The sequence below is a fragment of the Rhodnius prolixus genome, unplaced genomic scaffold, assembly GCF_049639745.1.
Source record: "Rhodnius prolixus isolate KJV_2025 unplaced genomic scaffold, Rpr scaffold_29, whole genome shotgun sequence".
NCBI lineage: Eukaryota > Metazoa > Arthropoda > Insecta > Hemiptera > Reduviidae > Rhodnius > Rhodnius prolixus.
In genome coordinates this window covers 847,664-874,795 of record NW_027411628.1, presented here as the reverse complement: position 1 = coordinate 874,795, position 27,132 = coordinate 847,664, and the positions used below count along the sequence as shown (strand labels likewise).

Genomic DNA, 27,132 nt, shown 5'->3' with positions numbered 1-27,132 from the left:
TTATCTGTGGCGTTTCGAATTTTGGGGTATTTTGCCAGTTTGGCCAAGTCGTGTTTTGTTGGAAGTCGTTTCGATTAAAGTTAGGTCTTTGATATTTAAATTGAGGTCTTGGTTGTTCATAGCGGTTATAAGAGTAATTTGGTCGGAATGTCTCCCTTGAAGGTTTAAAATTTGTCTGTGGCTTGAAGTCCTGTTGGTAATTGTAGTGTTTAATGTTAGTTTCTTGTCGTGTCCGTGGGTAAATTTGTTCTACTAAGTCCGAGTTGTCGTTGTTTAATGTATTTATTATGGTGTTTAAGTCATTTACTATCATGTGTCTAAAACTGTCTTGAATTCTGGGATGTAAGTGGGATAGAGTGTATCTTGCTACTTCTCTTTCTGCTATTCGCATTTCTACTTCTTTATCCGGTCCGTCATCTATCCGAATTCTCGCTAGTATTAGTGTTTTTGTTGCTGTACTCGTTTTAAAAAGTCGAATGGATGTTCGCGTGGATTGGGTTTTGTGTTAAATAAGTTAAGTTTAAGTTGTTCTGTTGTTCTCGAGTCTTTAAACTGTGATTTTAGTCTGTCTAAGAGTTGCGCTACCGTTGTAAATTCTTGCTCGTATAGGCATTGTCGAGCTGCCCCAACAAGTCTTAATTGTGCTTCTTCTAATAATGTTAAATGATTCTGAATTCTGTGAGGATTGTTCTCTCTACAAAACGTTCCGAATAAATTTTCTACTTTACTTGTGAATATGACTAATTCAGAGGGATTACCGTCAAAAGTTGGTATTCTTTTATAAAATTCTTTAGTTAAACTCGTGGCCATTGTTTCTACTTGATTATTATTGCAATTACTACTGTTACTATTATTATTATTACTATTAGTATTTAAATTATTAAATAAATTACTTAGTTCGTCAATTTGTATAACCATATAGTTTTAGTATACCTTGAGTCTTGATGTGTCAGGCTTTCTGTGGTTTTCCAATTCCTGTTGATATTTCGTCGGAATCTCTTGAAAACTGCAGTACTACCTGGGATGACTTCTAAGGATGATTCTTCTAGTGCTTCAGGTTACGAAGTTAACTTTGCAGAAACTTGTCGCCTTGTATCTTGAGTGATTCTTAAATGATGTTTGGCAAATTAGTAGTAAAACTTGTAGCTTACTTTTTGCCTAAAAAGTTCGACTTGGAATTAACTATTAAAATAGCACTTCACGTTTCCAAGTCCCTGTGTTCGGGCGCCAATTAAAGAATCGCGACTAGCAGAATCACAAATAAAACTTTTATTGATATGTTACACACAAACTGAGAACATTTATATACAGGCTAACTTCTAGTAACGTACAATACTAATAATCATCGACTAATCTTGACTGCTCTCTGACTAAACTTTTACTAATCTCTATATTCATAATTGCATGTCCTTATATATTAATTACAGTTTACATTGAGTATCGCAAAGATACCAATAATCTTAAATAGTTCATATTCCCATAGATCTAACTTATTGTTACATATTTACATTGATAGCTTTGCAATAGATATCGTATCTTCAAGAGAAAGGTACATTCTCTTTTATTTCCGGCGAAAGGCAGGGTGACGTCATAACTGACCCTGAAAAGGACCGTTCACAAAAAATATGTTGGCGCTTGACTCGCCTATGGCGCTCCCAAGCGAGGAAGCCGTACAGTTGGGTGGCCCAAAAAGGGCCGTTCACACTGTTGGTTGTGATGACTGCGCCGCTCCGAAAATGGCTTGATCCCAGCGCGAGGCCACAGCAAAAGTGAAGTGAGAGGCCCTGAAAAGGGCCGTTCGCTAATACCAGTCAACCGGCTTTGGGAGCCCCGGCAGTGTGGCTGGCACCCCGATAAACCCCGGTACCAATTGGCCTGGTCCTCGCTCGTGTCTCACACTGTGGCAGCGCTGGTGATTCGGCTTGCCTCCGTAGCTGGCGAACTGAAGCGGCTCGTGTGCTGGGCTTGGTTCTCGCTCTTGTCCCACACTGTGGCAGCGCTGGTGCTTCGGCTGGCCTTCGTAGTTGGTGAACTAAGGCGGCTCGGATGCTGCACTTTCTTCTTTCTTCTTTTTTCAAAATACAGGGGTTAAGTGATCGATTTTTTTCTGGTCCGGACAGTGAGGTCCTTTGGCGGTACAGAGATCAAGGTTTTAAGAGTAAGGCCCAGCCAGCAATCTTCCAGCTAAGGTAGCTATGGTGGATGTTTTCCCGTTGAAAAATTTTCTTGGTCTGATGCAGACACGGCCGATTCTGCCCCTTTTATAGCGAAGTCGACCGTGCCGCGCTCTGGCGTCGCGACGGCGTCGCTATCTCTGTACCGTCCAAAGAACCACACTGCCATTCCAGAGTCTTGAGAAAGACTTTTTAAAATGGGCTATTTGCTTCTTTTCCTTCTTTATTTTTCTTTAATAAACAATCATATATACATATAAAAATTATATTTTTCCTATTTACAAAAATTCTGTAGCTGTTCAATAGTAAAGTAAAGTTGGGGTTCCAACATGTGTTACGCTAAACTTCCGCTACCCCGGCGTAGCTTCAGTGGAGACGGGGTGGGCCGAGGTGTAGGCATCAGAGATAAATAAATAAAAGAAAAGAAAATAAAGTGTATAAAAATTGGAAATATATATATACGTATACCTGCGTTATATTTGGGCGCCACGCCGTTTTAACATGAACTTCCGTAGTAAACGGCGAAACCTACGGGGGAAGGGGGAACAGGAAGAAAATCAAAGAAAAGGCAAGTAGGAGTATATAATGCGTATATTAAAAACTATTAAGCACAAAGAAACAGAAATAATGGCAAATGCAGCCTAGTTTACTTGTTCAAGTTTGAACGTTACGCTAATTACCTTAATTACGGAAGCTTCCTTACACAGAAAAAAAAAACTAGAACTTATATAAAAGCTGAATGTTAACACAAAAATACTAGAAATACTTTTCAAAATGAAAACCTTAATACCACAAAGAAAAATTAATTACATGCAACAAAAGAAAGAATCGAAATAGTAAAACTAGTAACTACTAAAAGAAAAGGTAAAGTTCTTTGATTGTCCCAACAGAGCCTGTCAGCAGACGCTTCTCCGGGAAACAGTTTGAATCAAAACGGGACTTACCCCAGGCCTGGTTGTTGTTCTTTTTCAGTTAGTAATCCATAGAGTGATATTTACGGAGGTGACCGCTATCTTCTTTCTTCGGGATCCCCACGATGCTGTTCCAGAGCTTTTTCCAGCGCAGTCCTCCTCGCACTTTCTTCTTCCCTTTTCACCCTTTTTATTTTGTAGCGTACAATCCCTGCTCAGGGGTATCTTACCACGGCACTACTACTACCACTGGTAACTCACCCGCTACACAATTTTTCCTAATTTCCTAATAAGGAAAAATTAGGAATACTAATCCGGCCTAGCCGTAGAAAACAGGAAAATCCGGTCCTTCACACCGCACGCTAGCTCTCACACTCTCACACTGTCCCTCACTCCTCTCAACTATGCGCCGCTCTGCTTTTTTTTTTCCTTCGTCAGCAGTCCGAAGTACACCTTCACTCTATTCTATTGTTTTCTGCATAAAAAACTACGTATTGCTTATGCTAGGCTTGCATTTGCTTTATAGATTAAATGATTTAAAATTAAAATTATAACTAACTTTTGTTACCCGAATTTTAGTCGGTAACACATGCCTCTGCTTTAATTGAAGAGCTACGTTGCAAATCGCACTGGCCGCCTGATGGTCCTCGATGGTCTAGTTGACCGATGCTCGCTTCCTTTATCGTTGGCGGTGGAAGGCTCCGGAGGTTTTGGTGCATCCTGTTGGTTCTCCTCCAGTAGGTAGGCTGGCTTGAGTCGGTCCAACGAAACTCTGTCTTCCCTGCCGGGTAGTTGCACTGAAGCCGTTTTGTCATCCCGTTTCCGCACTAGGTACGGTCCTGAATAAGGTGGTGTCAGTGTCCGCTTGTGAACCTCGTCTCGTAAGAATACATGTGTGCACTTTTCCAGGTCCGGGCTGACGAAACATTTTGTTTGCGTTGGACCGATGGTTCGTGCCCATTCTTGACGTAACAGTTGCAAACTGGCGTCTGTGGGTTCTTGAGTTCGAGGAGGCATGAATATTTCTCCGGGCAAACGTAGTGGCTATCCCAACACTGCCTCTGCTGCTCTTAACCCGGTGGTTCTCCTTAAAGCCGACCTTAGTCCTAGCAGGACCGTAGGTAGGGTCTTTGTCCATTTGCTGGCCTCTTCGAGCCTCATCCGAAGTGCGCTCTTCAGGGAACGGTGCCATCGTTCTACCATTCCGTTGCTTTGTGGATGGTAAGCCGTTGTTCTGAGATGCGTGATCCCTAGAAGTTGCGCTAGCTGGTTGAACAGCGTCGACTCGAATTGCCTTCCTCTATCAGTTGTTAGGCGGACTGGTACTCCATATCGAGCTATCCAGTGGCGATAGAAGGCCTCTGCCACAGCGGTAGCGGTGATGCTTGTTAGAGGTATGGCTTCCGTCCAACCGGTCGCTCGGTCGATTATTGTCAGGAGATATTCTTTCCCGTCTGATGGTGGGAGTGGTCCTACTAAGTCCAGGTGAACGTGTTCAAATTTCTTGGACGGCATGAAGGTCCCAAACGATGTCGAGGTGTGTCGGTTGACCTTGGCCCGTTGACAGGGTATGCAGTGTTTTGCCCAATATGCTACCTCCTTTTCCATGTTTGGCCAGAAGAATCTAGCGGTCACCAGCTTCCTAGATGCTCTGATCCCTGGATGGCTAAGGTTGTGCAGATGCTCGTAGTTTGGCTTCCTTAATTCACCTGGTACGTATGGCCTGGGTGTTCCCTTTGTGGTCTCGCAGAAAAGACTGTACTCGGCACCAGGTACTGGTACTAGCTGGAGGCGAAGAGTCTCCCTTTTCTCTTGGGTATCGATTTCTTCGTCCCGTTTCTGAGCTTCAGCTAGGTTCTGAAAGTTGTTCAGTACAGTTACTTCCGCAATCCTCGATAAAGCATCAGCCACGGCGTTGTCCTCTCCCCGCTGGTAGCGTATATCCGTGGAGAATTGAGAGATGTAGTTTTCTTTTTGCCGTAATCTCCTGGGACTCAAGGTCTTATTGCTCTGTAGCATTGCGAAGGTTAGCGCTTGTGGTCGGTGTATATTAGGATATGCCTGCCCTCAATCATGGGTCTGAAGTAGCGTACTGCCTCATACACTGCCAGAAGCTCTCGGTCGTAGGTGCTTTAGTTTTGTTGCGCCTTGTTGAACGCTTTAGAGAAGAACCCTAACGGCTGTAGTGTGTCATCTTCCTGTTGCTGTAGCACTGCTCCCATGCCGATGTTGCTGGCGTCACAAGCTACTGATAGCTGAGAGTCCGGTGAAGGATGTGCTATGCATGTTGCATTCGTAAGGTCCTCCTTGGTCTTCTCGTAAGCCGCTTCTGCTTCCCTCGACCACACATAGGCGTCTTATCCCTGCGTTTAGCGTGGTGGAGATATTTGTTGAGCTCTCTCTGGGTGGTTGCTGCGTTGGTAAGGCACTTCCTGTAGAAGTTTACCATCCAAAGAAATCTCCTTAGATCATAGATGGTGGCTGGTTTTGGTAGTTCCCGAATAGCTTTCACCTTCTCCTGGAGTGGGCAGATCCCTTCTGGTGACACGGTGTACCCCAAGAAGCTGACTGTCGGTTGTCCCAGTACACATTTATCAGTCCTTAGCGTCAGCCCTCGCTCACTCAGCCGCTGGAACACTACTTTTAGGTGTGCTTCGTGTTCTCGTTCATCCTGGACGCAATGAGTATATCGTCTACGTAGACGAACACGAATGGTAGATCCCTAAAAATGTGGTCCATGTATCGTTGAAAGGTCTGGGCTGCGTTTCTTAGACCGAACGTCATCTTGACGAACTCGAATAGGCCAAACGGTGTGATTATAGCCGTCTTCGGAATGTCTTCTTCCGCCACTGGTATATAATGGTACGCCTTGTTTATATCCAAAGCCGAGTAAATTTTTGTGTCGTATAACTGAATCGTGAAGTCGTGCAAGTTAGGCACATTGTATCGGTCGGGAACGGTCTTGCTATTCAGCAGGCGGTAGTCACCGCAAGGTCGCAATGTTCCATCCTTCTTCTCAACCACATGCAGTGGGCTGGCCCATGGGCTCTTGGATGGCCGACAGATACCGTCGTTCATCATTTGCTGGAACTCCTCCTTGACAGCTTGATACTTGCCTGGCGGCAATCTTTGCGCCCTGCTGCATACGGGAGGCCCTGTAGTTTCAATGTGATGAAATATCCCGTTGTTCTGTCGTACCTTACGTGAGCCAACCTTCGTTAAGTTAGGGAACTGTAGCAGCAATTCCCTAAATGGTACGTGCGGTGGTACAGTAGATAGTTCTAGTAGCTCCACGACTTCAATGGCCCCTATAGTTGTGAGTCCTGTGGTCCGGTCTATTAGACAGCGCTGGGCCAAATCAACCACCAGATTGCTTCCGGCGAGAAAGTCTGCCCCAAGTATGTGCTGCGTGACGTTGGCCACGATGAAATCCCACACGAACAGTCGGCGTAAGCCAAGATCCAAGCTCTTCCTTTGCTCTCCATAAGTTGGGATTGGAGTGCCGTTAGCCGCATACAGGCTGAATCCTGGCCTTGTTACGTACCGTTTGGCTGCGAGCACTACCGCAGAGAGTGAGAGAGATTCCCTGGCCTTGTTACAGTCGGGGATGATGGATATCGCCGCGCCAGTGTCCACCAGGTATCTTGTCCCTGTTTTTATGTCAGTTACGTAGAGTCGGCGGAATTTATTAGCTGTAGCGGCTTCCGCCTTCCCGTCTACCGCGTCCTATTTGTTGACGGCTGGCTGGTGGTCCCCCATTTGCAAGGTTTTTTGCACTTTGTGGCCTTCTCCCCGAACTTGTGGTGGTAGTAGCAATACCTTGGGAGCTCCTAGGTCACGGTTACGGGACCTACTTCATCCACGGTTGCTGCGCTGAATGGTAGTGGCCAATGAAGAAAATTGCTCATGCAAATCTTGCAGTTGCTTCTCCAGTCGAGCAAGTCTGTCGCCGTCAGTATCCCTCACAGCGTGAACTGAAGTGTGGGAATCTACCTCCATTACCTTGTCTGCCACAGTGGCCAACTTGTCTAGGTCGTCCTGTTCAATAGCGGCTAGAATCTCTCTCACTCTCTGCGGTAGTGCTCGCAGCCAAACGGTACGTAAGACGCCGTCCGACATCGCTGTACCCGCTTGGTTTTGCATTTGTCGCAACAGCTGTGAAGGAGTCAAGTCGCCAAGCTGTGTTTGTTCCAGAGGCCATAATAAACTTCTCTCCTGGATTTGACTGTAGATAGCGATCAGTTTTTCCTTCGTTGACGTGTACGGCTCTGGACCAGGTGACTGCACTGAGCCGGCTATTTGTGTAAGCACCTGATATGGTAGCTGACCAACCAAGGCTTGAAATCGTCCAGCCTCGCTCTTGATTTTGTAGGCCCCAAATAGAGCTTCGATTTGTAGAAACCATAATGCTGGATTTTCCTCCAAGAACTGGGGCAACTTCACGAGGCTTACAGCCTCTGTGTCCGGTGCAGGCTCGAGCGGTGCGTCCCTCGCTTCAGTCATCTCGTCGGGGTCACCAATTGTTGTATACTAAAGCGGCCAAGGGATGAAGTCCATACAAGCTTTTCTTCTCACCGCTCGCAGGTACAAGTGACTGAATAGCCCTGAAAAGGACCGTTCACAAAAAATATGTCGGCGCTTGACTCGCCTATGGCGCTCTCAAGCGAGGAAGCCGTACAGTTGGGTGGCCCAAAAAGGGCCGTTCACACTGTTGGTTGAGATGACTGCGCCGCTCCGAAAATGGCTTGATCCCAGCGCGAAGCCACAGCAAAAGTGAAGTGAGAGGCCCTGAAAAGGGCCGTTCGCTAATACCAGTCAACCGGCTTTGGGAGCCCCGGCAGTGTGGCCAGCACGCCGATAAACCCCGGTACAAATTGGCCTGGTCCTCGCTCGTGTCTCACACTGTAGCAGCGCTGGTGATTCGGCTTGCCTCCGTAGCCGGCGAACTGAAGCGGCTCGTGTGCTGGGCTTGGTCCTCGCTCTTGTCCCACACTGTGGCAGCGCTGGTGATTCGGCTGGCCTTCGTAGTTGGTGAACTAAGGCGGCTCGGGTGCTGCACTTTCTTCTTTCTTCTTTCTTCAAAATACAGGGGTTAAGTGATGGATTTTTTTCTGGTCCGGACAGTGAGGTTCTTTCGCCGGTACAGAGATCCAGGTTTTAAGAGTAAGGCCCAGTCAGCAATCTTCCAGCTAAGGTAGCGATGGTGGATGTTTTCCCGTTGAAAACTTTTCTTGGACTGATGCAGAGAAGGCCAATTCTGCCCCTTTTATAGCGAAGTCAACCGTGCCGCGCTCTGGCGTCGATGAAACATGGAAAATCGCCGGCAAATTCGAGGCCGAAGAGGAAAGCCAAAAGAAGTTTTGTATAATCTTAAAGACAACCGAAATCGCATGTCCAACTTCCGTCAAGTTTGTGTGGCCACATTAAATTTTTGTTAACTTTTTCAATTTATGAGATAAATTGATGAAATTTGGTGAATGGCCGGCACAAACAGGGCGCCAACAAATGGTAAAAAAAAATTTCGAAAAACTCAAAACATAAAAAGTTGCTAGACCAACATGATTTGCGAATATTTCGGATAATAATACTGCACAAACGATGAAACATGGAAAATCGCCGGCACATTTGAGGCCAAAGAGAAAAACAAAATGAAATTTTGAATAATCTTAAAGACAACCGAAATTGCATGTCCAACTACCGTCAAGTTGTTATGGCCACTTTAAATCCTTAATAACTTTATCAATTTTTGAGCTGAATAGCTGAAATTTGTTGAATGGCCGGCACGAACGAATGGTAAAAAGAAATTTTCAAAAAACTGATAAAATAAAAAGTGGTCAGACCAGATTAACATGCGAAAATCTCGTCTAATAATGCGGCACAAACGATCAAACATCGTTAACCGCCGGCACAAAGAGGCCAAAGAGAATGGAAAAAAAAATTTTGAAAAATCTGAAAGACAAGCGAAATCGCATGCCCAACTTCCCTCAAGATGGTATGGCCAATTTAAATCCTTAATAACTTTATCAATTTTTGTGCTGAATGACCGAAATTTGTTGAATGGCCGGCACGAACGAATGGTAAAAAGAAGTTTTCAAAAAACTGATAAAATAAAAAGTGGTCAGACCAGATTAACATGCGAAAATCTCGTCTAATAATGCGGCACAAACGATGAAAATTGGTAAACCGCCGGCACAAACGAGGTAAAGAGAATAGTAAAAAGAAATTTGGAAAAATCTGAAAGACTAGCGAAATCGCATATCCAACTTCCGACAAGTTGGTAAGGCCTCTTTAAAACCTTATTAACTTTTTTAACATTTGAGCTAAATGGCTGACATTTGGTGAATGGCTGGCACCAACGCGGCATCAACGAATGGTAAAAATAATTTTCAAAAAACACAAAAAATAAAAAGTTTCCAGACCAAATTGACATGCGAATATTTGGGATAATAATACTCCGTCGAGCCTGTTCATAGGATGGACATTCAGCAATGACATGCTGCACGGACAGACAGTTGTTACAAGCGTTGCACAACGGGGTAGGCTCGCCACACATCAGGTAGCTATGCGTTAGCCTGGTATGACCAATTCGCAGCCGAGCCACTACTACTTCCTCTCTTCTAATTGACCTGTAAGCTGAGTCCCAGGCGTGCACAGGTTCCTTAATTGCTCTTAATTTGTTGTCGGTTACTGACGTCCACTCGCGCTGCCAGCTACGCTTTACATACTCTTTTGCCACACGACTTATGTCAACTGGCATGCTCCTTTCTATATTTGTTTTCACGCTAGCGGCCTCTTTTACAGCTAAATCCGCGTGGATATTGCCTTGTATCCCTGTATGGCCAGGAATCCATAATAAACACACATTAATCTCTTCCACTCAAGTTAAAAAGCAATGTGTGTATATCTTGGATTATAGGGTGTTTGCAATAAATATGTTGCAACGATAGTAAAGAGCTTATAGAATCGGAGCAAACTGCAACATTACCCCGGATTCCCCCTATGATACTTAGTGCCATGTAAATAGCGTAAAGTTCTGCAACATATATGCTGCTTCTCGACGGTAACCCAAACTTATATCTTCTATTTTGAACAACGACTGCAGCCCCACAGCCTGTTTCATTTTTAGATCCGTCAGTATACAAAACCTGGACAAATTGCCCTCTACTTAATATTTCTTGAAAGTATTGCTTATATTCTAGTTCGGAGCTCGTGCTTCTTGGATATCTCAAGAGTGATTGGTTAACGAATATTGGTGGAGTTAACCAGGGTGCAGTAGCTTGTGGCTGGTGTCTAAACAAGGGAGGGATATCGAATGAATACTCATTTAGTAGGATTTTCATTCGTATACCAAAAGGTTTGGTTGTTGTTGCTGCCCTTTCATACTTCCGTTCTAGAGGTAAATGATTTACAATTATATGACATGGGTTGAGGGGTTTGCTGTGCAATTTTACCAGATACCCTAAAGCTAGCTGGCTGCGTCTGTAAGACAGCGGGAATTCACCAGCTTCAACATATAAGCTTAATACAGGGCTACTTTTAAAGACGCCTAAGGATATCCTAATTCCTTGATTATGTACGGTATCGAGCTGCCTCAAGGTAGATTTCCTCGCGGAGGAATATATAAAACTACAATAATCAATCTTTGATCGGACAATAGTTCGATACACTTTTAGCAGCATTTCCCTATCGGCTCCCCATTTGATTCCTGCTATAACTCTCATCAAATTAATGCCTTTTTTGGCTGCGTTCTCGGATATCTCTTATATGTAAGACCCATGTAAGCTTACTATCAATCATAAGCCCAAGATAACGAGTTTTGTGGACTACTTTAATTGGGGTGCCAGCAAGATATAAAGAGGGCATTAGTTGTGCACGTCTTCGACGAGAGAAAACCATGCATCTGGTTTTTTCTAATGAAAATTTTAATCCATTTTGTGTGGACCACTTCGTAAGATTCTCTATGGTACGTTGGAGTATGTGTTGTCCTTGGAGGACTTTGTCCACTGTGATAAAGACGGTAAAGTCGTCTGCAAATAGGATTGATTTAACCGGGGTGGGAAGGAAGGTGGTGATACTATCAATGGCTACTTTGAATAGTAACACACTCAGGACGCTTCCTTGTGGAACACCATTTTGTTGGGTGTAGATACTGGAATATTTTGTTCCCACCCTTACATGAAATTTACGATCGTCAAGGAAATTTTTTATGAACATTAATAAATGACCGTTAATTCCCATAAGTACAGTTTTTCGAGAATTTTCCATCTCCAAACCATATCGTAGGCATTCTTAATATCAAAAAATACAGCCATAACTATTTTTTTCTCCAGAAAAGCGTCCTGTATAGAATGTTCCAGTATTACTAGCGGTTCCGCAGTAGAGTGGCCTTCTCTGAAGCCAAATTGATGTGGGGATAATAAATTTTTTGATTCAATAAAATAATTCAATCTGTTGCTTACCATTCGTTCCATCACCTTGCAAATACAATTTGTCAGTGAAATGGGGCGGTAACTTTTTGGGAATCGTCCCTCTTTTCCTTCCTTGTAGACAGGAATTACAGTCGCCAGCTTCCATGGGGAAGGAAAGGAATTTGATGAAAATACATAATTGTAGAAGAACAGTAATGTCCGCTTGGAGCTAGCAGTAAGTTTTTTTAAGAAAAGGTAAGGAATATTGTCAAGACCAGGGGCTGAGTTCTTGCATCTTTCTAGTGCTGACTCAAGCTCATCCATAGAAAAGGGTACATTCAAGGTTGAATTCTCAATCTCATTTTGTATATTGAACTCAATTCTTTCCCTCCTTCTTTTAATTGCAAGGAATTCTGTATCATAGGCCTCATCAAAAGTGTATTCGGCTATGTAAGAAGCTAGACATTCGGCGATCTCAACGGGCTGGACGAATCTTTGACCATCTTTCTCTAAACCAGCTATATGTCTTTTTCTGCCACGTCCACTGATGCGTTTGATTATATTCCGGACAGCAGCTTGCGGAGTGTTTCTGTTAAGAGAAGATACATAGTTGGCCCAAGTTATTTTTTTACGAAGCTTAATGAGTCTTCTTGCTTCAGCGTTAGCCTTCTTGTACTCGATGAAATTCGCCCTTGTACAATGTCGTTTAAATCTTCTTATTGCTCTTCGACGCTTTCTCACTGCTTCCTGACATTCTTCAGACCACCAAGGAACTGTAATCCTATGAGGTACCACTTTAGTTTCAGGGATAGCCGCTTTTGCTGCTAGCAAGATTTTCTGGTTTATAAGTTGGGACAATTCCTCAATGTTTCCCTGTAATTCCTGTTCCTTAAGGGAGGACCTTTCTGCATATAACTCCCAATTTGCCTGCTTAATGCGCCATCTTTTCGGCCTCTCTTGTGCCTGGATACCGTTTTCCATATGAATGCAAATAGGGAAGTGGTCACTTCCATAGCTATCTTCTAGGACATTCCATTCCAGTCGGGTGACAAGTGAAACAGATGATATACTTAAGTCGATTGCCGACATTGTTCCAAAAGATGAGGATAAAAAGGTCTTACTGCCGTCATTTAAGAGAATTAGATTTTGTTCTTCAATTGCATCCAATAATTCTCTTCCTCTGCTCTCAGTAACCTCGGAGCCCCAAACTATATGGTGCGCGTTGAAATCACCTAACAATAGAGTAGGTCCTTGTATTTGCCTAAGGAATGAGTTCATTTCTTCTAAGTTTATATTTTGTCGAGGAGGAATATAAATGGAACAGACTGTGATTGGATGAAGTAGGCAAACCTTTACAATGACTGTTTGAAAGTTAGAATTGATGAGTATTTTTTGACAGATAATGTCGTCGCGCACAAGGATTCCTACTCCTCCACAAGCGCGTTGCCCTTGTAGAAAATCTCGTCTGTAACAATTATAGTGCGGTATCGTCAGGTTGTTTCTTGGTTTGAGATGAGTCTCTTGTAAACATACGAGTAAAGGGGATTTTTCCTTAATGAGCTTTCTTAGTTCTTCCTTATGGGTAGGATATCCATTCATATTCCATTGTAGAATACTCATCTTTAGATTTAAAAAACTAGGTTCTTTATCTTGAATAAGATTAGCTAAGGTTACCTTTTAGGTCCCTTAGACGACTCTGGTTTAGAATTCTTTACATTATTATTTAAATTAGTTCGTATAGATACGGACTCAACAGCGACTCTTATTGATTTACTCGCACCCTTAGTTTGGGACGAGTTGGAGCAGGCAGACAAGGGGCGTCTGCGGGTATTGGATTTTGGAGGACTTCCCTCCATAGGGTTCGTGGTTGATGAGGTTCCTGCCGTAATGAGATCTTCATTCACATTTTCGGTTTGCATAGGTTTAGATTCATCTCCTTCCCTTGGAGTTTCAAGAATAGATGATTTCATTTTATTTTTCTCCGATCTTGTCAATATTTGATGACTTTTTTGAATATTTCCTATTTTAATCTTTTCAGCCGTTGATCGGGATAATTTTTCGGTCACTGGTTTTTGCTGGATTGGTGGTACTTGTTGAATTTGCTTAATTTCTAACTTCTCAATTCGTTCCGTTAGTATTTCCACGGCCGTTAATAGTTTTTCAATGGCTGTTTCAAGTGTTGAGTTCCGTTGGTTCCCTGTCCTCGTTATTTCAGCATAGGAAGTTTCATTTTGGCGAGGCAAAATTCTTCTCTTTGCTTGGACATATGTCAGCTTCTCTTTGGTCATAAGTTCTTTGATTATTCTCTCATCTTTATATACTCTACAATCCCTAGACCAAACAGGGTGACTTTCTGTACAGTTCACGCATTTCACTGGACTACTACACTCGCTATCATGTCGCATCTCACCACACAGTCCGCATACCGGAAATTCACTGTTGCAATTTGTAGTCGTATGAGCATACTTTTGGCACTTGAAACAGCGTAAGGGGTTTGGAATGTAGTGCCGTACTCTTAATACAAGATACCCTATTTTGACTTTCTTAGGAAGTACAGGTGCATCGAAGGTAAGGATTACAGCTGGAGTAAGAGTCTCAACACCATTCTTCTTTGACTTTAATCTCCTAACTTCGGTTACCCCTGGGATGATAACTCTTCCTTAATTTCTTGTTCTTCACAGTAGAGTAGCTCAAATGAACTTATAACACCTTTACAAGAATTCAAACCCCTATGAGGTTCGACTAAAACATGTTCACCGTAGAAGGTAGACAGTTTTAACAACTTTTCAAAGTGAGTTTTTGACATTACTTTAATCAATAGCATACCATTCCTTAGTTTTTTAATTTCTGAACCTGGGACTAGATTATTAATTTCTTTGTACAGTCTTATCGGATTTGCTTTTTTAAATGTTTTGCTCTCGTCCATCATCTTCATAATCACAAATATCTCCTCTTGAATAACACTAACGCCTGATGTATTATATGGTGATAAAGAGAATAGTAAAAAGAAATTTGGAAAAAGCTGAAAGACTAGCGAAATCGCATGTCCAACTTCCGTCAAGTTCGTGTGGCCACTTTAAATCCTTAATAACTTTTTCAATTTATGAGATAAATGGATGAAATTTGGTGAATGGCCGGCACAAACGAACGGTAAAAAGAAATTTTCAAAACTGATAAAATAAAAAGTGGCCAGACCAGATTAACATGAAAATATCTTGTCTAATAATGCGACACAAACGATGAATGTTGGAGAATCGCCGGCACAAAAGAGGCTAAAGAAAATTTCAAATGGATAATTTCGAAAAATCTAAAAGACAAACGTAATCACATGTCCAACTTCCGTCAAGTAGGTGTGGCCACTTTAAATCTTTAATTACATTTTCAATTCTTGAGCTAAATGGCTGAAAATTGGTAAACCTCCGGCACAAACGTGGCCAAAGAGAATAGTAAAATGAAATTTGGAAAAATCTGAAAGATTAGCGAAATCGCATTGTCCAAATTCCGACAAGTTGGTATGGCCACATTAAAACCTTAATAACTTTTTCAATTTTTGAGCTAAATGGCTGAAATATGGAAAATGGCCGGCACAAACGAATGGTAAAAAAAAAATTCAAAAAACTCAAAAAATAAAAAGTTGCCAGACCAAATTGACATGCAAATGTTCCAGTTAATAATGCGGCACAAAGGATGAAAATTGGTAAACCTCCGGCACAAACGTGGCCAAAGAGAATAGTAAAAAGAAATTGGGAAAAATCTGAAAGTCTATCATAATCGCATGTCCAACTTCCGAAAAGTTGGTATGGCCACTTTAAATCCTTAATAACTTTATCAATTTTTGAGCTAAATGGCTGAAATTTGTTGAATGACCGGCACAAACGAATGGTAATAAGAAATTTTCAAAAAACTGATAATATAAAAAGTGGTCAGAGCAGATTAACATGAGAGTATCTCGTCTAATAATGCGACACAAACGATGAATGTTGGAGAATCACCGGCACAAAAGAGGCTAAAGAAAATTTCAAATGGATAATTTCGAAAAATCTAAAAGACAAACGTAATCACATGTCCAACTTCGGTCAAGTAGGTGTGGCCACTTTAAATCTTTAATTACATTTTCAATTCTTGAGCTAAATGGCTGAAAATTGGTAAACCTCCGGCACAAACGTGGCCAAAGAGAATAGTAAAATGAAATTTGGAAAAATCTGAAAGATTAGCGAAATCGCATGTCCAAATTCCGACAAGTTGGTATGGCCACTTTAAAACCTTAATAACTTTTTCAATTTTTGAGCTAAATGGCTGAAATATGGTAAATGGCCAGCACAAACGAATGGTAAATAAAAAATTCAAAAAATTCAAAAAATAAAAAGTTGCCAGACCAAATTGACATGCAAATGTTCCAGTTAATAATGCGGCACAAAGGATGAAAATTGGTAAACCTCCGGCACAAACGAGGCCAAAGAGAATAGTAAAAAGAAATTGGGAAAAATCTGAAAGTCTATCGTAATCGCATGTCCAACTTCCGAAAAGTTGGTATGGCCACTTTAAATCCTTAATAACTGTATCAATTTTTGAGCTAAATGGCTGAAATTTGTTGAATGACCGGCACAAACGAATGGTAAAAAGAAATTTTCAAAAAACTGATAATATAAAAAGTGGTCAGAGCAGATTAACATGCGAAAATCTCGTCTAATAATGCGGCCCAAACGACGAAACTTGGAGAATCGCCGGCACAAATAGGCTTAAGAGAATGGCCAAAGAAAATTTTGTAAAATCTTAAAGACAAGCGAAATCGCATGTCCAACATCCGTCAAGTTGGTATGGCCAAATTAAATCCTTAATAACTATTTCAATTTTTGAGCTAAATTGCTAAAATTTGGTCAATGGCCGGCAAAAACTCCAAAATAAAAAGTGGCCATACCAACTTAACAAGCAAATATCGCTCGCAATAATGCGGCACAAACGATGAAACTTGGCGAATCACCTGCACACAGAGGCCAAAGAGATTGGCAAAATGAAATTTGGAAAAATTAAAAAAATGAAAAGTTATTGCAATTCTTGTCATATTAGCTTGCCACGCTAATATCTCGCTTGGTATGGCGTCACAATCGAAAAAATCTTTTGATATTATTAAAATAGTTATTTATGAAGTTGTAGGTAAAAGAAAAATACTATTATTTCCTTTAATAGATAAGTATTGATAGCTAAATATAAACCCATCAACCGCTGGTGTATGCTGGCATATAGTTATTTTAGTTGACGTGGACCTGCGCTGCTGGCGTCAGTATGCAAGCAACTATTTTTCTTTAATAACTTCTGTTAAGACATAAATTGTATGCATCAGGCTCTATTGAATTATGTATTTTGAATTGTGTATATATTTTGATTTGTATATTTTGTTACATAATAAAGTGATGGTCGACACATCGACACCAGCGCTACCAACAGAACGGTAGTGGCTGAAGCACAGTGTGTCATGGTTTATTGCAGAGTAAAGAACTCATTTCATTTTTCTAGTGAACCAGTGATTTATTCATACATATTTTGGTCCTCCGGGCCGGATCATTATCAGATTTATTGCATTGGGTGAGTCATTCACATTTCAATCCTTCTTTTCATAATTTCATAATTGTTTTCCTTATCATTTTCAATAATAACCTGTATCATTTTTCCTTCATTTATCAAGTTAATTGAGGCGAGAATATTCATAATATTAAACTCATTTAATTATGGATGATATTAAGATATTAATTAGGCAAAGAGGTACCGTCAAAGGTAAAGTTACAAGACTTTTGTCTTTTATCAACGAGTTTGACGCAGATGATGTGGGGCAACTAGAAGCCAGACAATCTGCTATGCCAGATATTTTAAATCAATTTGAAGAAATTCAGTTCAAAATAGAAAATATTATCAGTGATGAGGAGGTTGCGGAACATGAGAAGTACAGAGTAGATTTTGAAAAACAATATTATGATACTTTATCCAAATTTAAAAACAAAATTAGTATGTTACAAGTTGCAAATAGTGAGAAAAATAAACAAATTTATCATAAATTAGCACTTGCAAAACTTCCGAAGATTAATCTTCCCATATTCAATGGAAGCTATGAAAATTGGCAACCATTTTTTGATTCATTTAAGACCTTAGTTCATAATCTAAAAGACATTGCAGAGGTCACTAAATTCCATTATTTAAGAGGATCATTAACAGGTGAGGCGGCAGATTTAATTGAATCTCTTACTGTCACAAATGATAATTATGAAGTAGCTTGAGAGCTATTGCAAGAAAGATATAACAATAAACGCATTATTGTTCAGTCACACATATCCGCCATATTTAATATTCCAAAATTAGAATATTCAAATTCAGGTGCCATTAGAAACTTTCAAAATAGCATCAAAAAGCAATTAAGATCCTTAAAAAATCTTAATCAACCCACAGATCAATGGGATAGTCTCTTAATACATATCGTCAGCAGTAAATTAGATAAAATAACTTTAAAACAATGGGAAAATTCTTTAAAAGGCACAGAGGTTCCGACATTCGAAGAAATGTTTACGTTTTTAAATAATACATGTAATTCTCTGGAAAGTTACGAGGCTAAAAGTAAATCAAGCTCATTGCATATAAATTCAGAAAAATCCCGTAATAACAAACCAAAGGTTAAGGAACAAAATTGTTTTATCAGCCAAAATAACAAAGACTGTAAAGTTTGCCCTCTATGTACTAAAACACATAATATTTTTAATTGTGATGCATTTTTAAAACAAACGTCGTTGAAGCGTAATGAAACTATTCAGAAATTAAAATTATGTTTCAATTGTTTATCTAAAGGGCATACAGTGAAAGATTGTAAAGGCGGCCATTGCAAAATATGCCAGGGTAAACACAACACATTAAAACTGTCCGGTAGGACAGTTGTATAAGGGTTGATCATCAAAAACTGCACGAAAAAGCGTAACGTTGAAAAACACCTAACTTTGACAATTTTTTTCTCTTTTTCTATAAAAGATAAAATTCCCAAATTTTCTTTAAATCTTACTCCAAACCCTCCTTTATAGCTGTAATTTTTTTGCAACAGCCTAGATTTGATAGATATTGAGAAAAAAGATGCTGAAAATGAGCAAAAACGGCATTTTCAAAAATTGTTCTTGTTCTTGTTCTTCTTCTTCTTCTTCTTCTTCTTCTTCTTCTTCTTCTTGTTGTTGTTACCTTTTTTGTAAACAACGTAGCGCCTAAACGCGTGAACCGATTTTCATGAATGAGGTGTCATTCGAGTCGGAATGTTATGTAGATGTGCCTTTTGGGGGTCTCGATGCTGCACATCGAATGGGAGAGGAGTTAGCCCCCTTTATGTAAGGCCCCCTCCAAAATTATTATCATTAATTACTCTGTAAATCTTAGCCCGATTTTGATAAAATTTGGTAGGATGACAGGGTTAGGGCTCCCCTACGTAACATTAAAGCGACGATCTGTTCTTACACTTGTTAAGGGGAAGTGTAGCAATCGTTTCAAATTATCGAAACGTGAACCGATTTTCATGAATAAAGTGTCATTCGAATCGAAATTTTGTACAGATTTGCACTTTAAAAGTCTCGACGCTGTGCCTCATAAGGAGGGGAGTTTGCCCCACCCAAGTAAGGCCCTTTCTAAAACTATTATTACCAATATTTCTATAACGGTTAGTCCGATTTTGATAAAATTTAGTAAGAAGAAGTGGTTAAAGCTCCTCTACGTGGCTGTGAAGTGCCATCATGCTTTTACACCTACTAAGAGGAAGTATTGCAATCGTTAAAATTTTCAATGAGTGAACCGATTTTCATCAATGAATTGTAGTTCGATTCAAAATCTTTGCCTCTTTGCCTTTTAGGGAGAAATACTGTAATCGCAGTTTATTTTTCTTACTCCTCTTAAAGGGAAGTACTGAAATCGCAGTTTAATTTTGCTATTTACGTACAAATTACCTTCCTATTTTATTCAAAACGCTTTCTCAAAAAAAATTGTCATTGAGGATGGCTTGGGGACCGCAACTATAATCATTCTTTAAAAAGATCTGTCCAGTGGTAGTAACTCCGACTTAACACCTTTTCAGGTTATAATGATAAAATTAAATTTATTATTCCCAATTTTAATAAAATCTGTAAAGCAGATATGTAACTTTGCAAAACATACAAAAAAGAAAATCTGTCCAAAAGGTACAAAAATCTCTTTAACAAAAACTTACAGTTTAAAATGTTAAGTATAAGGGTTGATTAAACGCCAAAAGGTACACAAATCAGCTAGTACCCAACATTTCATTAATACTTCATTGATATTATTTTAAGTAATTTTACTACATTAATTTTCATTAATATTTTTTTGAATTTATTAGATGTTTCACAGACCCTTATGCTGGCCAGTTCATTCATTTTCTTTTTCTTTTTTTTTATGATTTAAGTCGCTTCAACAACTTCAACAATCTGCGGTTATTGGCGCTCGCAGCTTTTTTCAGTGCACTGCCGGCCTCCGGACAGTGTTCTCTCGTTACAGACAACTCTGTCCATCACCCGGACAGTGAGCTGTAAGAAGCTCTTAGAAAGAGAAAATCTAAGGGTCAGCAGCTGGATTCGAACCCGGAACCTCCACGTGGGAATCCAATATGCTAACCGCATAGCTAATCCCTTCCCTTTGTTCATTCATAATATTTTATTTTTTTGTTATATTTATGATAAAATGTATATTATATTTTCGTAATTAAATAGGTACTTTATTTTAGCTTTATTCCAAATTATTCTTCTGATTTATCTTTATTATGCTCTTTATTCTGAATAGTCACATATATCGTATGTATGTACATGCACGTTAAAGTAAAAAAAGACAAAGGCAGAGTCGGCTACTATTTAAATTTGAATCACGGATTTAAAACAATATTTCAGTCTAGAATTCGTCTTTCCGAAGTATTCGTGAGCACAAATAACGCGTAGGTAATATCAAGTAAATTATTCAGCAATAATTATTCATTTCTCAATTGTATTACTTCATAAGAAATCAACAAATGCTAGTATTGGAGGGATTACCAATAAGCCCGACTTAACCGCGCCGACAAAGGAAGTTTCTTCTATTAATACTTCTTTATATAGCTTTTCTAATAATATTCCTAGAATTCTTTTATCAACAGCTATTACCCATATTAAAGATAAATTTGGTAATGTGTTCAATTGTCGAGCCATTTTGGACAGCGGTTCCCAGTTAAGTTTACGTCCGTCAAGTTGGTATGGCCACCACCGAGTTTTTTAACCAAATTTCGCACATCGTTTGTGCCGGCGATTCACCAAGTTTCATCGTTTGTGCCGCTAAATTACGGAAGTTATTAGCAAAACAAAGTGGCCATACCAACTTGACGTCAAGTTAGTATGGCCACCTCTTTATTTTCAACTTTTTAAAATTTTCTCTGCACCAATCGTTTGTGCCGCGTTTGTGCCGGCGATTCACCAAATTTTGTCGTTTGTGCCGCTAAATTACGGAAGTTATTAGCAAAACAAAGTGGCCGTACCAACTTGACGTCAAGTTGGTATGGCCACTTTTTATTTTTGAGTTTTTCGAAAATTTCTTCTTACCATTCGTTTGTGCCGGCGATTCACCAAATTTTGTCGTTTGTGCCGCAAAATTACGGAAGTTATTAGCAAAACAAAGTGGCCGTACCAACTTGACGTCAAGTTGGTAGGGCCACTTTTTATTTTTAGGTTTTTCGAAAATTTCTTTTTACCATTCGTTTGTGCCGCGTTTGTGCCGGCGATTCACCAAATTTTGTCGTTTGTGCCGCAAAATTACGGAAGTTATTAGCAAAACAAAGTGGCCGTACCAACTTGACGTCAAGTTGGTATGGCCACTTTTTATTTTTTGAGTTTTTTAAAAATTTCTTTATACCATTCGTTTGTGCCGCGTTTGTGCCGGCGATTTACCAAATTTCAGCATTATAGCTTAAAAATTAAAAAAGATATTAAAGAAAACATTTCCTCGCACTGAGCGCACCACAGCGGCAACTTACCTTACTAACACTTATTTACGAATTTCATCAAAAAAACATATCAAACACAGCAAATATTAGTACTTTTCTTTTACCTACAACATTAGAAATAACTAATTTATTAAAATCAAAAGATTTTTTCGTTTGTGCCGCATTATTAAGCGAGATATTCGCGTGTCAACTTAATATGAGAAAAATTGATATAACTATTTAATTTTTGAATTTTTTCAAAATTTCTTTTTCCCAATCTCTTTGGCCTCGTTTCTGCTAGCGATTCGCCGAGTTTCATCGTTTGTGCCGCATTATTACGAGAGATATTCGCATGTCAAGTTGGTATGGCCACTTTTTATTTTTGAGTTTTTTCAAAATTTCTTTTTACCATTCTTTTAGGCTTCGTTTGTGCCGGCGATTCACCAAGTTTCATCGTTTGTGCCGCATTTTTAGGCGAGATATTCGCATGTCAATTTAATATGACAAAAATTGATATAACTTTTTATTTTTTGAACTTTTTCAAAATTTCTTTTTGCCAATCTCTTTGGCCTCGTTTGTGCCGCTGATTCGCCAAATTTCATCGTTTGTGCCGCATTATTACGCGAGATATTCGCATGTCAAGTTGGTATGGCCACTTTTTATTTTTGAGTTTTTTCAAAATTTCTTTTTACCATTCTTTTAGGCTTCGTTTGTGCCGGCGATTCACCAAATTTAGTCGTTTGTGCCGCTAAATTACGGAAGTTATTAGCAAAACAAAGTGGCCGTACCAACTTGACGTCAAGTTGGTATGGCCACTTTTTATTTTTGAGTTTTTCGAAAATTTCTTCTTACCATTCGTTTGTGCCGGCGATTCACCAAATTTTGTCGTTTGTGCCGCAAAATTACGGAAGTTATTAGCAAAACAAAGTGGCCGTACCAACTTGACGTCAAGTTGGTAGGGCCACTTTTTATTTTTAGGTTTTTCGAAAATTTCTTTTTACCATTCGTTTGTGCCGCGTTTGTGCCGGCGATTCACCAAATTTTGTCGTTTGTGCCGCAAAATTACGGAAGTTATTAGCAAAACAAAGTGGCCGTACCAACTTGACGTCAAGTTGGTATGGCCACTTTTTATTTTTTGAGTTTTTTAAAAATTTCTTTTTACCATTCGTTTGTGCCGCGTTTGTGCCGGCGATTTACCAAATTTCAGCATTATAGCTTAAAAATTAAAAAAGATATTAAAGAAAACATTTCCTCGCACTGAGCGCACCACAGCGGCAACTTACCTTACTAACACTTATTTACGAATTTCATCAAAAAAACATATCAAACACAGCAAATATTAGTACTTTTCTTTTACCTACAACATTAGAAATAACTAATTTATTAAAATCAAAAGATTTTTTCGTTTGTGCCGCATTATTAAGCGAGATATTCGCGTGTCAACTTAATATGAGAAAAATTGATATAACTATTTAATTTTTGAATTTTTTCAAAATTTCTTTTTCCCAATCTCTTTGGCCTCGTTTCTGCTAGCGATTCGCCGAGTTTCATCGTTTGTGCCGCATTATTACGAGAGATATTCGCATGTCAAGTTGGTATGGCCACTTTTTATTTTTGAGTTTTTTCAAAATTTCTTTTTACCATTCTTTTAGGCTTCGTTTGTGCCGGCGATTCACCAAGTTTCATCGTTTGTGCCGCATTTTTAGGCGAGATATTCGCATGTCAAGTAAATATGAGAAAAATTTATATAACTTTTTATTTTTTGAACTTTTTCAAAATTTCTTTTTGCCAATCTCTTTGGCCTCGTTTGTGCCGCTGATTCGCCAAGTTTCATCGTTTGTGCCGCATTATTACGCGAGATATTCGCATGTCAAGTTGGTACGGCCACTTTTTATTTTTGAGTTTTTCAAAATTTCTTTTTACCATTCTATTAGGCTTCGTTTGTGCCGGCGATTCACCAAGTTTCATCGTTTGTGCCGCATTTTTAGGCGAGATATTCGCATGTCAATTAATTATGACAAAAATTGATATAACTTTTTATTTTTTGAACTTTTTCGAAATTTCTTTTTGCCAATCTCTTTGGCCTCGTTTCTGCTAGCGATTCGCCAAATTTCATCGTTTGTGCCGCATTCTTACGCGCGATATTCGCATGTCAAGTTGGTATGGCCACTTTTTATTTTTGAGTTTTTTCAAAATTTCTTTTTACCATTCTTTTAGGGTTCGTTTGTGCCGGCGATTCACCAAGTTTCATCGTTTGTGCCGCATTTTTAGGCGAGATATTCGCATGTCAATTAATTATGACAAAAATTGATATAACTTTTTATTTTTTAAACTTTTTCAAAATTTCTTTTTGCCAATCTCTTTGGCCTCGTTTGTGCCGCTGATTCACCAAATTTCATCGTTTGTGCCGCATTATTACGCGAGATATTCGCATGTCAAGTTGGTATGGCCACTTTTTATTTTTGAGTTTTTTCAAAATTTCTTTTTACCATTCTTTTAGTCTTCGTTTGTGCCGGCGATTCACCAAGTTTCATCGTTTGTGCCGCAATATTAAAGAAGTTATTAAAGAAAAACTGTTACTGACATACTGACGCCAGCAGCGCATCTCTACGTCAACTAAAGTAACTAACTGCCAGCATACACCAGCGGTTGATGGGTTGATAATTTATCTATAAATAAATATCTATTATAGCAAATAATAGTATTTTTCTTTTACCTACAACTTTACAAATAACTATTTTAGTAATATAAAAAGTTTTTTTCGTTTTTGCCGATATACCAAGCGAGATATTAGCGTGTCAAGTAAATATGAGAAAAATTGATATAACTTTTCATATTTTGAATTTTTTCAAAATTTCTTTTTGCCAATCTCTTTGGCCTCGTTTCTGCTAGCTAAATTTCATCGTTTGTGCCGCATTATTACGCGAGATATTCGCATTTCAAGTTGGTATGGCCACTTTTTATTTTTGAGTTTTTTCAAAATTTCTATTTACCATTCTTTTAGGCTTCGTTTGTGCCGGCGATTCACCAAGTTTCAGCGTTTGTGCCGCAATATTAAAGAAGCTATTAAATAAAAGTTTTGCCCATGTAAGAATTTAAAACCGTCGACTTGCGCGCACTGCTACGGCAAGTAAACTAAGTGCTATCGTATATGAGAAGACGATTGTTTTATATTTAGTCTCCAATACTGCAAATATTTTTATTTTTTCCTCCCTACAACTTTGGAAATAACTATTTTTTATTTTTCAAAAGTTTTTTCGTTTTGTGCCGCTATACTAAGTGAAATATTCGCGTGCCACGTTGGTCTTGCGACTTTTTATTTTTTGATTTTTTTTGCTTTTTATTATTTGTTTTTGTCGGCTATTTGCCAAATTTACGCTTTGCTGTTGAAAAGTTAATTTAAAATATGTACTTTAAAAAATAATTTCTTTTACCATCAATTTCTATGTTTCCATTGCCAGATGAAAGTAACTGTTTTCCTAACATGATGTGGTCTTTATATTCATTCATTGTTACTTTTTTATCTTTAGAATGCATTCTTGGTTTCCGTAAGAGAAAGTTTTTCTTATGCTCTTTATTCTGAGTAATCACATACAGATGCAATGAAAATGGTGGAATACTTACTTAGTTACTGCAGGTTACAGTTGAATTTTGAATTAAGAAGTTAAAACCAAATTTGAATATTGTGTTGGTCTTACAGAAGTATTCGAGAGCACAAATTACAATAAATTATCAAATAAATTAGTAAGCAATTATTATTCATTCTTAAATTAAAATTGAATGCACTCCCTTTAATTACTTGTACTAATATAATTTACTAAAAATATGCGTATCTTTACCTATTTTATATTACGTGTGTTGGAACCCCAACTTCACTTTGCTGCATAATTGAACAGCTACATAATTTTTGTAAATAGAAAAAAAATAATTTTTATATGTACATATGATTGCTTATCAAAGAAAAATAAAAAAGGAAAAGAGGCAAATAGCCCATTTTAAAAAGTCTTTCTCAAGACTCTGGTCCGGACAGTGAGGTCCTTTGGCCGGTACAGAGATCCAGGTTGAGAGTAAGGCCCAGTCAGCAATCTTCCAGCTAAGGTAGCTATTGTGGATGTTTTCCCGTTGAAAAATTATCTTGGACTGATGCAGACACGGCCGATTCTGCCCTTTTTATAGCGAAGTCGACCGTGCTGCGCCCTGGCGTCGCGACTGCGTCGCTATCTCTGTACCGTCCAAAGAACCACATTGCCATTCCAGAGCTAGGACTCGTAGGCAGGGTCTTGGTCCATTTGCGGGCCTCTTCGAGCCTCGTCCGAAGTGCGCTCTTCAGGGAACGGTGCCATCGTTCTACCATTCCGTTGCTTTGTGGATGGTAAGCCGTTGTTCTGAGATGCGTGATCCCTAGAAGTTGCGCTAGCTGGTTGAACAGCGTCGACTCGAATTGCCTTCCTCTATCAGTTGTTAGGCGGACTGGTACTCCATATCGAGCTATCCAGTGGCGATAGAAGTACCAGTCCGCCTAACAACTGATAGAGGAAGGCAATTCGAGTCGACGCTGTTCAACCAGCTAGCGCAACTTCTAGGGATCACGCATCTCAGAACAACGGCTTACCATCCACAAAGCAACGGAATGGTAGAACGATGGCACCGTTCCCTGAAGAGCGCACTTCGGACGAGGCTCGAAGAGGCCCGCAAATGGACCAAGACCCTGCCTACGGTCCTGCTAGGACTAAGGTCGGCTCTAAGGAGAACCACCGGGTTAAGCGCAGCAGAGGCAGTGTTGGGACAGCCACTACGTTTGCCCGGAGAAATATTCATGCCTCCTCGAACTCAAGAACCCACAGACGCCAGTTTACAACTGTTACGGCAGGAATGGGCACGAACCATCAGTCCAACGCAAACGAAATGTTTTGTCAGCCCGGACCTGGAAAAGTGCACGCACGTATTCTTACGAGAAGAGGTTCACAAGCGGTCACTGACGCCACCTTATTCAGGACCGTACCTAGTGCGGAAACGGGATGACAAAACGGCTACAGTGCAACTACCCGGCAGGGAAGACCGAGTTTCGTTGGACCGCCTCAAGCCAGCCTACCTACTGGAGGAGAGCCAACAGGATGCACCAAAACCTCCGGAGCCTTCCACCGCCAACGATGAAGGAAGCGAGCATCGGTCAACTAGACCATCGAGGACCATCAGGCGGCCAGTGCGATTTGCAACGTAGCTCTTCAATTAGGGCGGAGGCATGTTGGAACCCCAACTTCACTTTGCTGCATAATTGAACAGCTACATAATTTTTGTAAATAGAAAAAAAATAATTTTTATATGTACATATGATTGCTTATCAAAGAAAAATAAAAAAGGAAAAGAGGCAAATAGCCCATTTTAAAAAGTCTTTCTCAAGACTCTGGAATGGCAATGTGGTTCTTTGGACGGTACAGAGATAGCGACGCAGTCGCGACGCCAGGGCGCAGCACGGTCGACTTCGCTATAAAAAGGGCAGAATCGGCCGTGTCTGCATCAGTCCAAGATAATTTTTCAACGGGAAAACATCCACAATAGCTACCTTAGCTGGAAGATTGCTGACTGGGCCTTACTCTCAACCTGGATCTCTGTACCGGCCAAAGGACCTCACTGTCCGGACCAGAACAAAAAATCGATCACTTAAC

The 27,132-nt window shown here is 39.8% G+C and overlaps 3 protein-coding genes across 3 annotated transcripts; 1 reads left to right on the top strand and 2 right to left on the bottom strand.

The window, feature by feature from the left end:
• Nucleotides 1-5,728: 5,728 nt before the first annotated feature.
• LOC141459914 (uncharacterized) lies at nucleotides 5,729-7,588 on the bottom strand. The gene is made up of 2 exons (XM_074139477.1): nucleotides 6,949-7,588; nucleotides 5,729-6,735 (listed from the first exon to the last, which is right to left on the bottom strand). Exons 1-2 carry the CDS (start codon nucleotides 7,586-7,588, stop codon nucleotides 5,729-5,731), a joined length of 1,647 nt encoding a protein of 548 aa, XP_073995578.1.
• Nucleotides 7,589-7,982: 394 nt separating this feature from the next.
• LOC141459913 (uncharacterized) lies at nucleotides 7,983-10,806 on the bottom strand. Its single transcript, XM_074139476.1, has 3 exons — nucleotides 9,963-10,806; nucleotides 9,539-9,916; nucleotides 7,983-8,161 (listed from the first exon to the last, which is right to left on the bottom strand). The coding sequence occupies exons 1-3, from the start codon at nucleotides 10,804-10,806 to the stop codon at nucleotides 7,983-7,985; spliced, it is 1,401 nt and encodes a 466-aa protein (XP_073995577.1).
• Nucleotides 10,807-26,096: 15,290 nt separating this feature from the next.
• LOC141459912 (uncharacterized) lies at nucleotides 26,097-26,687 on the top strand. The gene has a single exon (XM_074139475.1). The coding sequence runs from the start codon at nucleotides 26,097-26,099 to the stop codon at nucleotides 26,685-26,687; it is 591 nt and encodes a 196-aa protein (XP_073995576.1).
• Nucleotides 26,688-27,132: the final 445 nt, after the last annotated feature.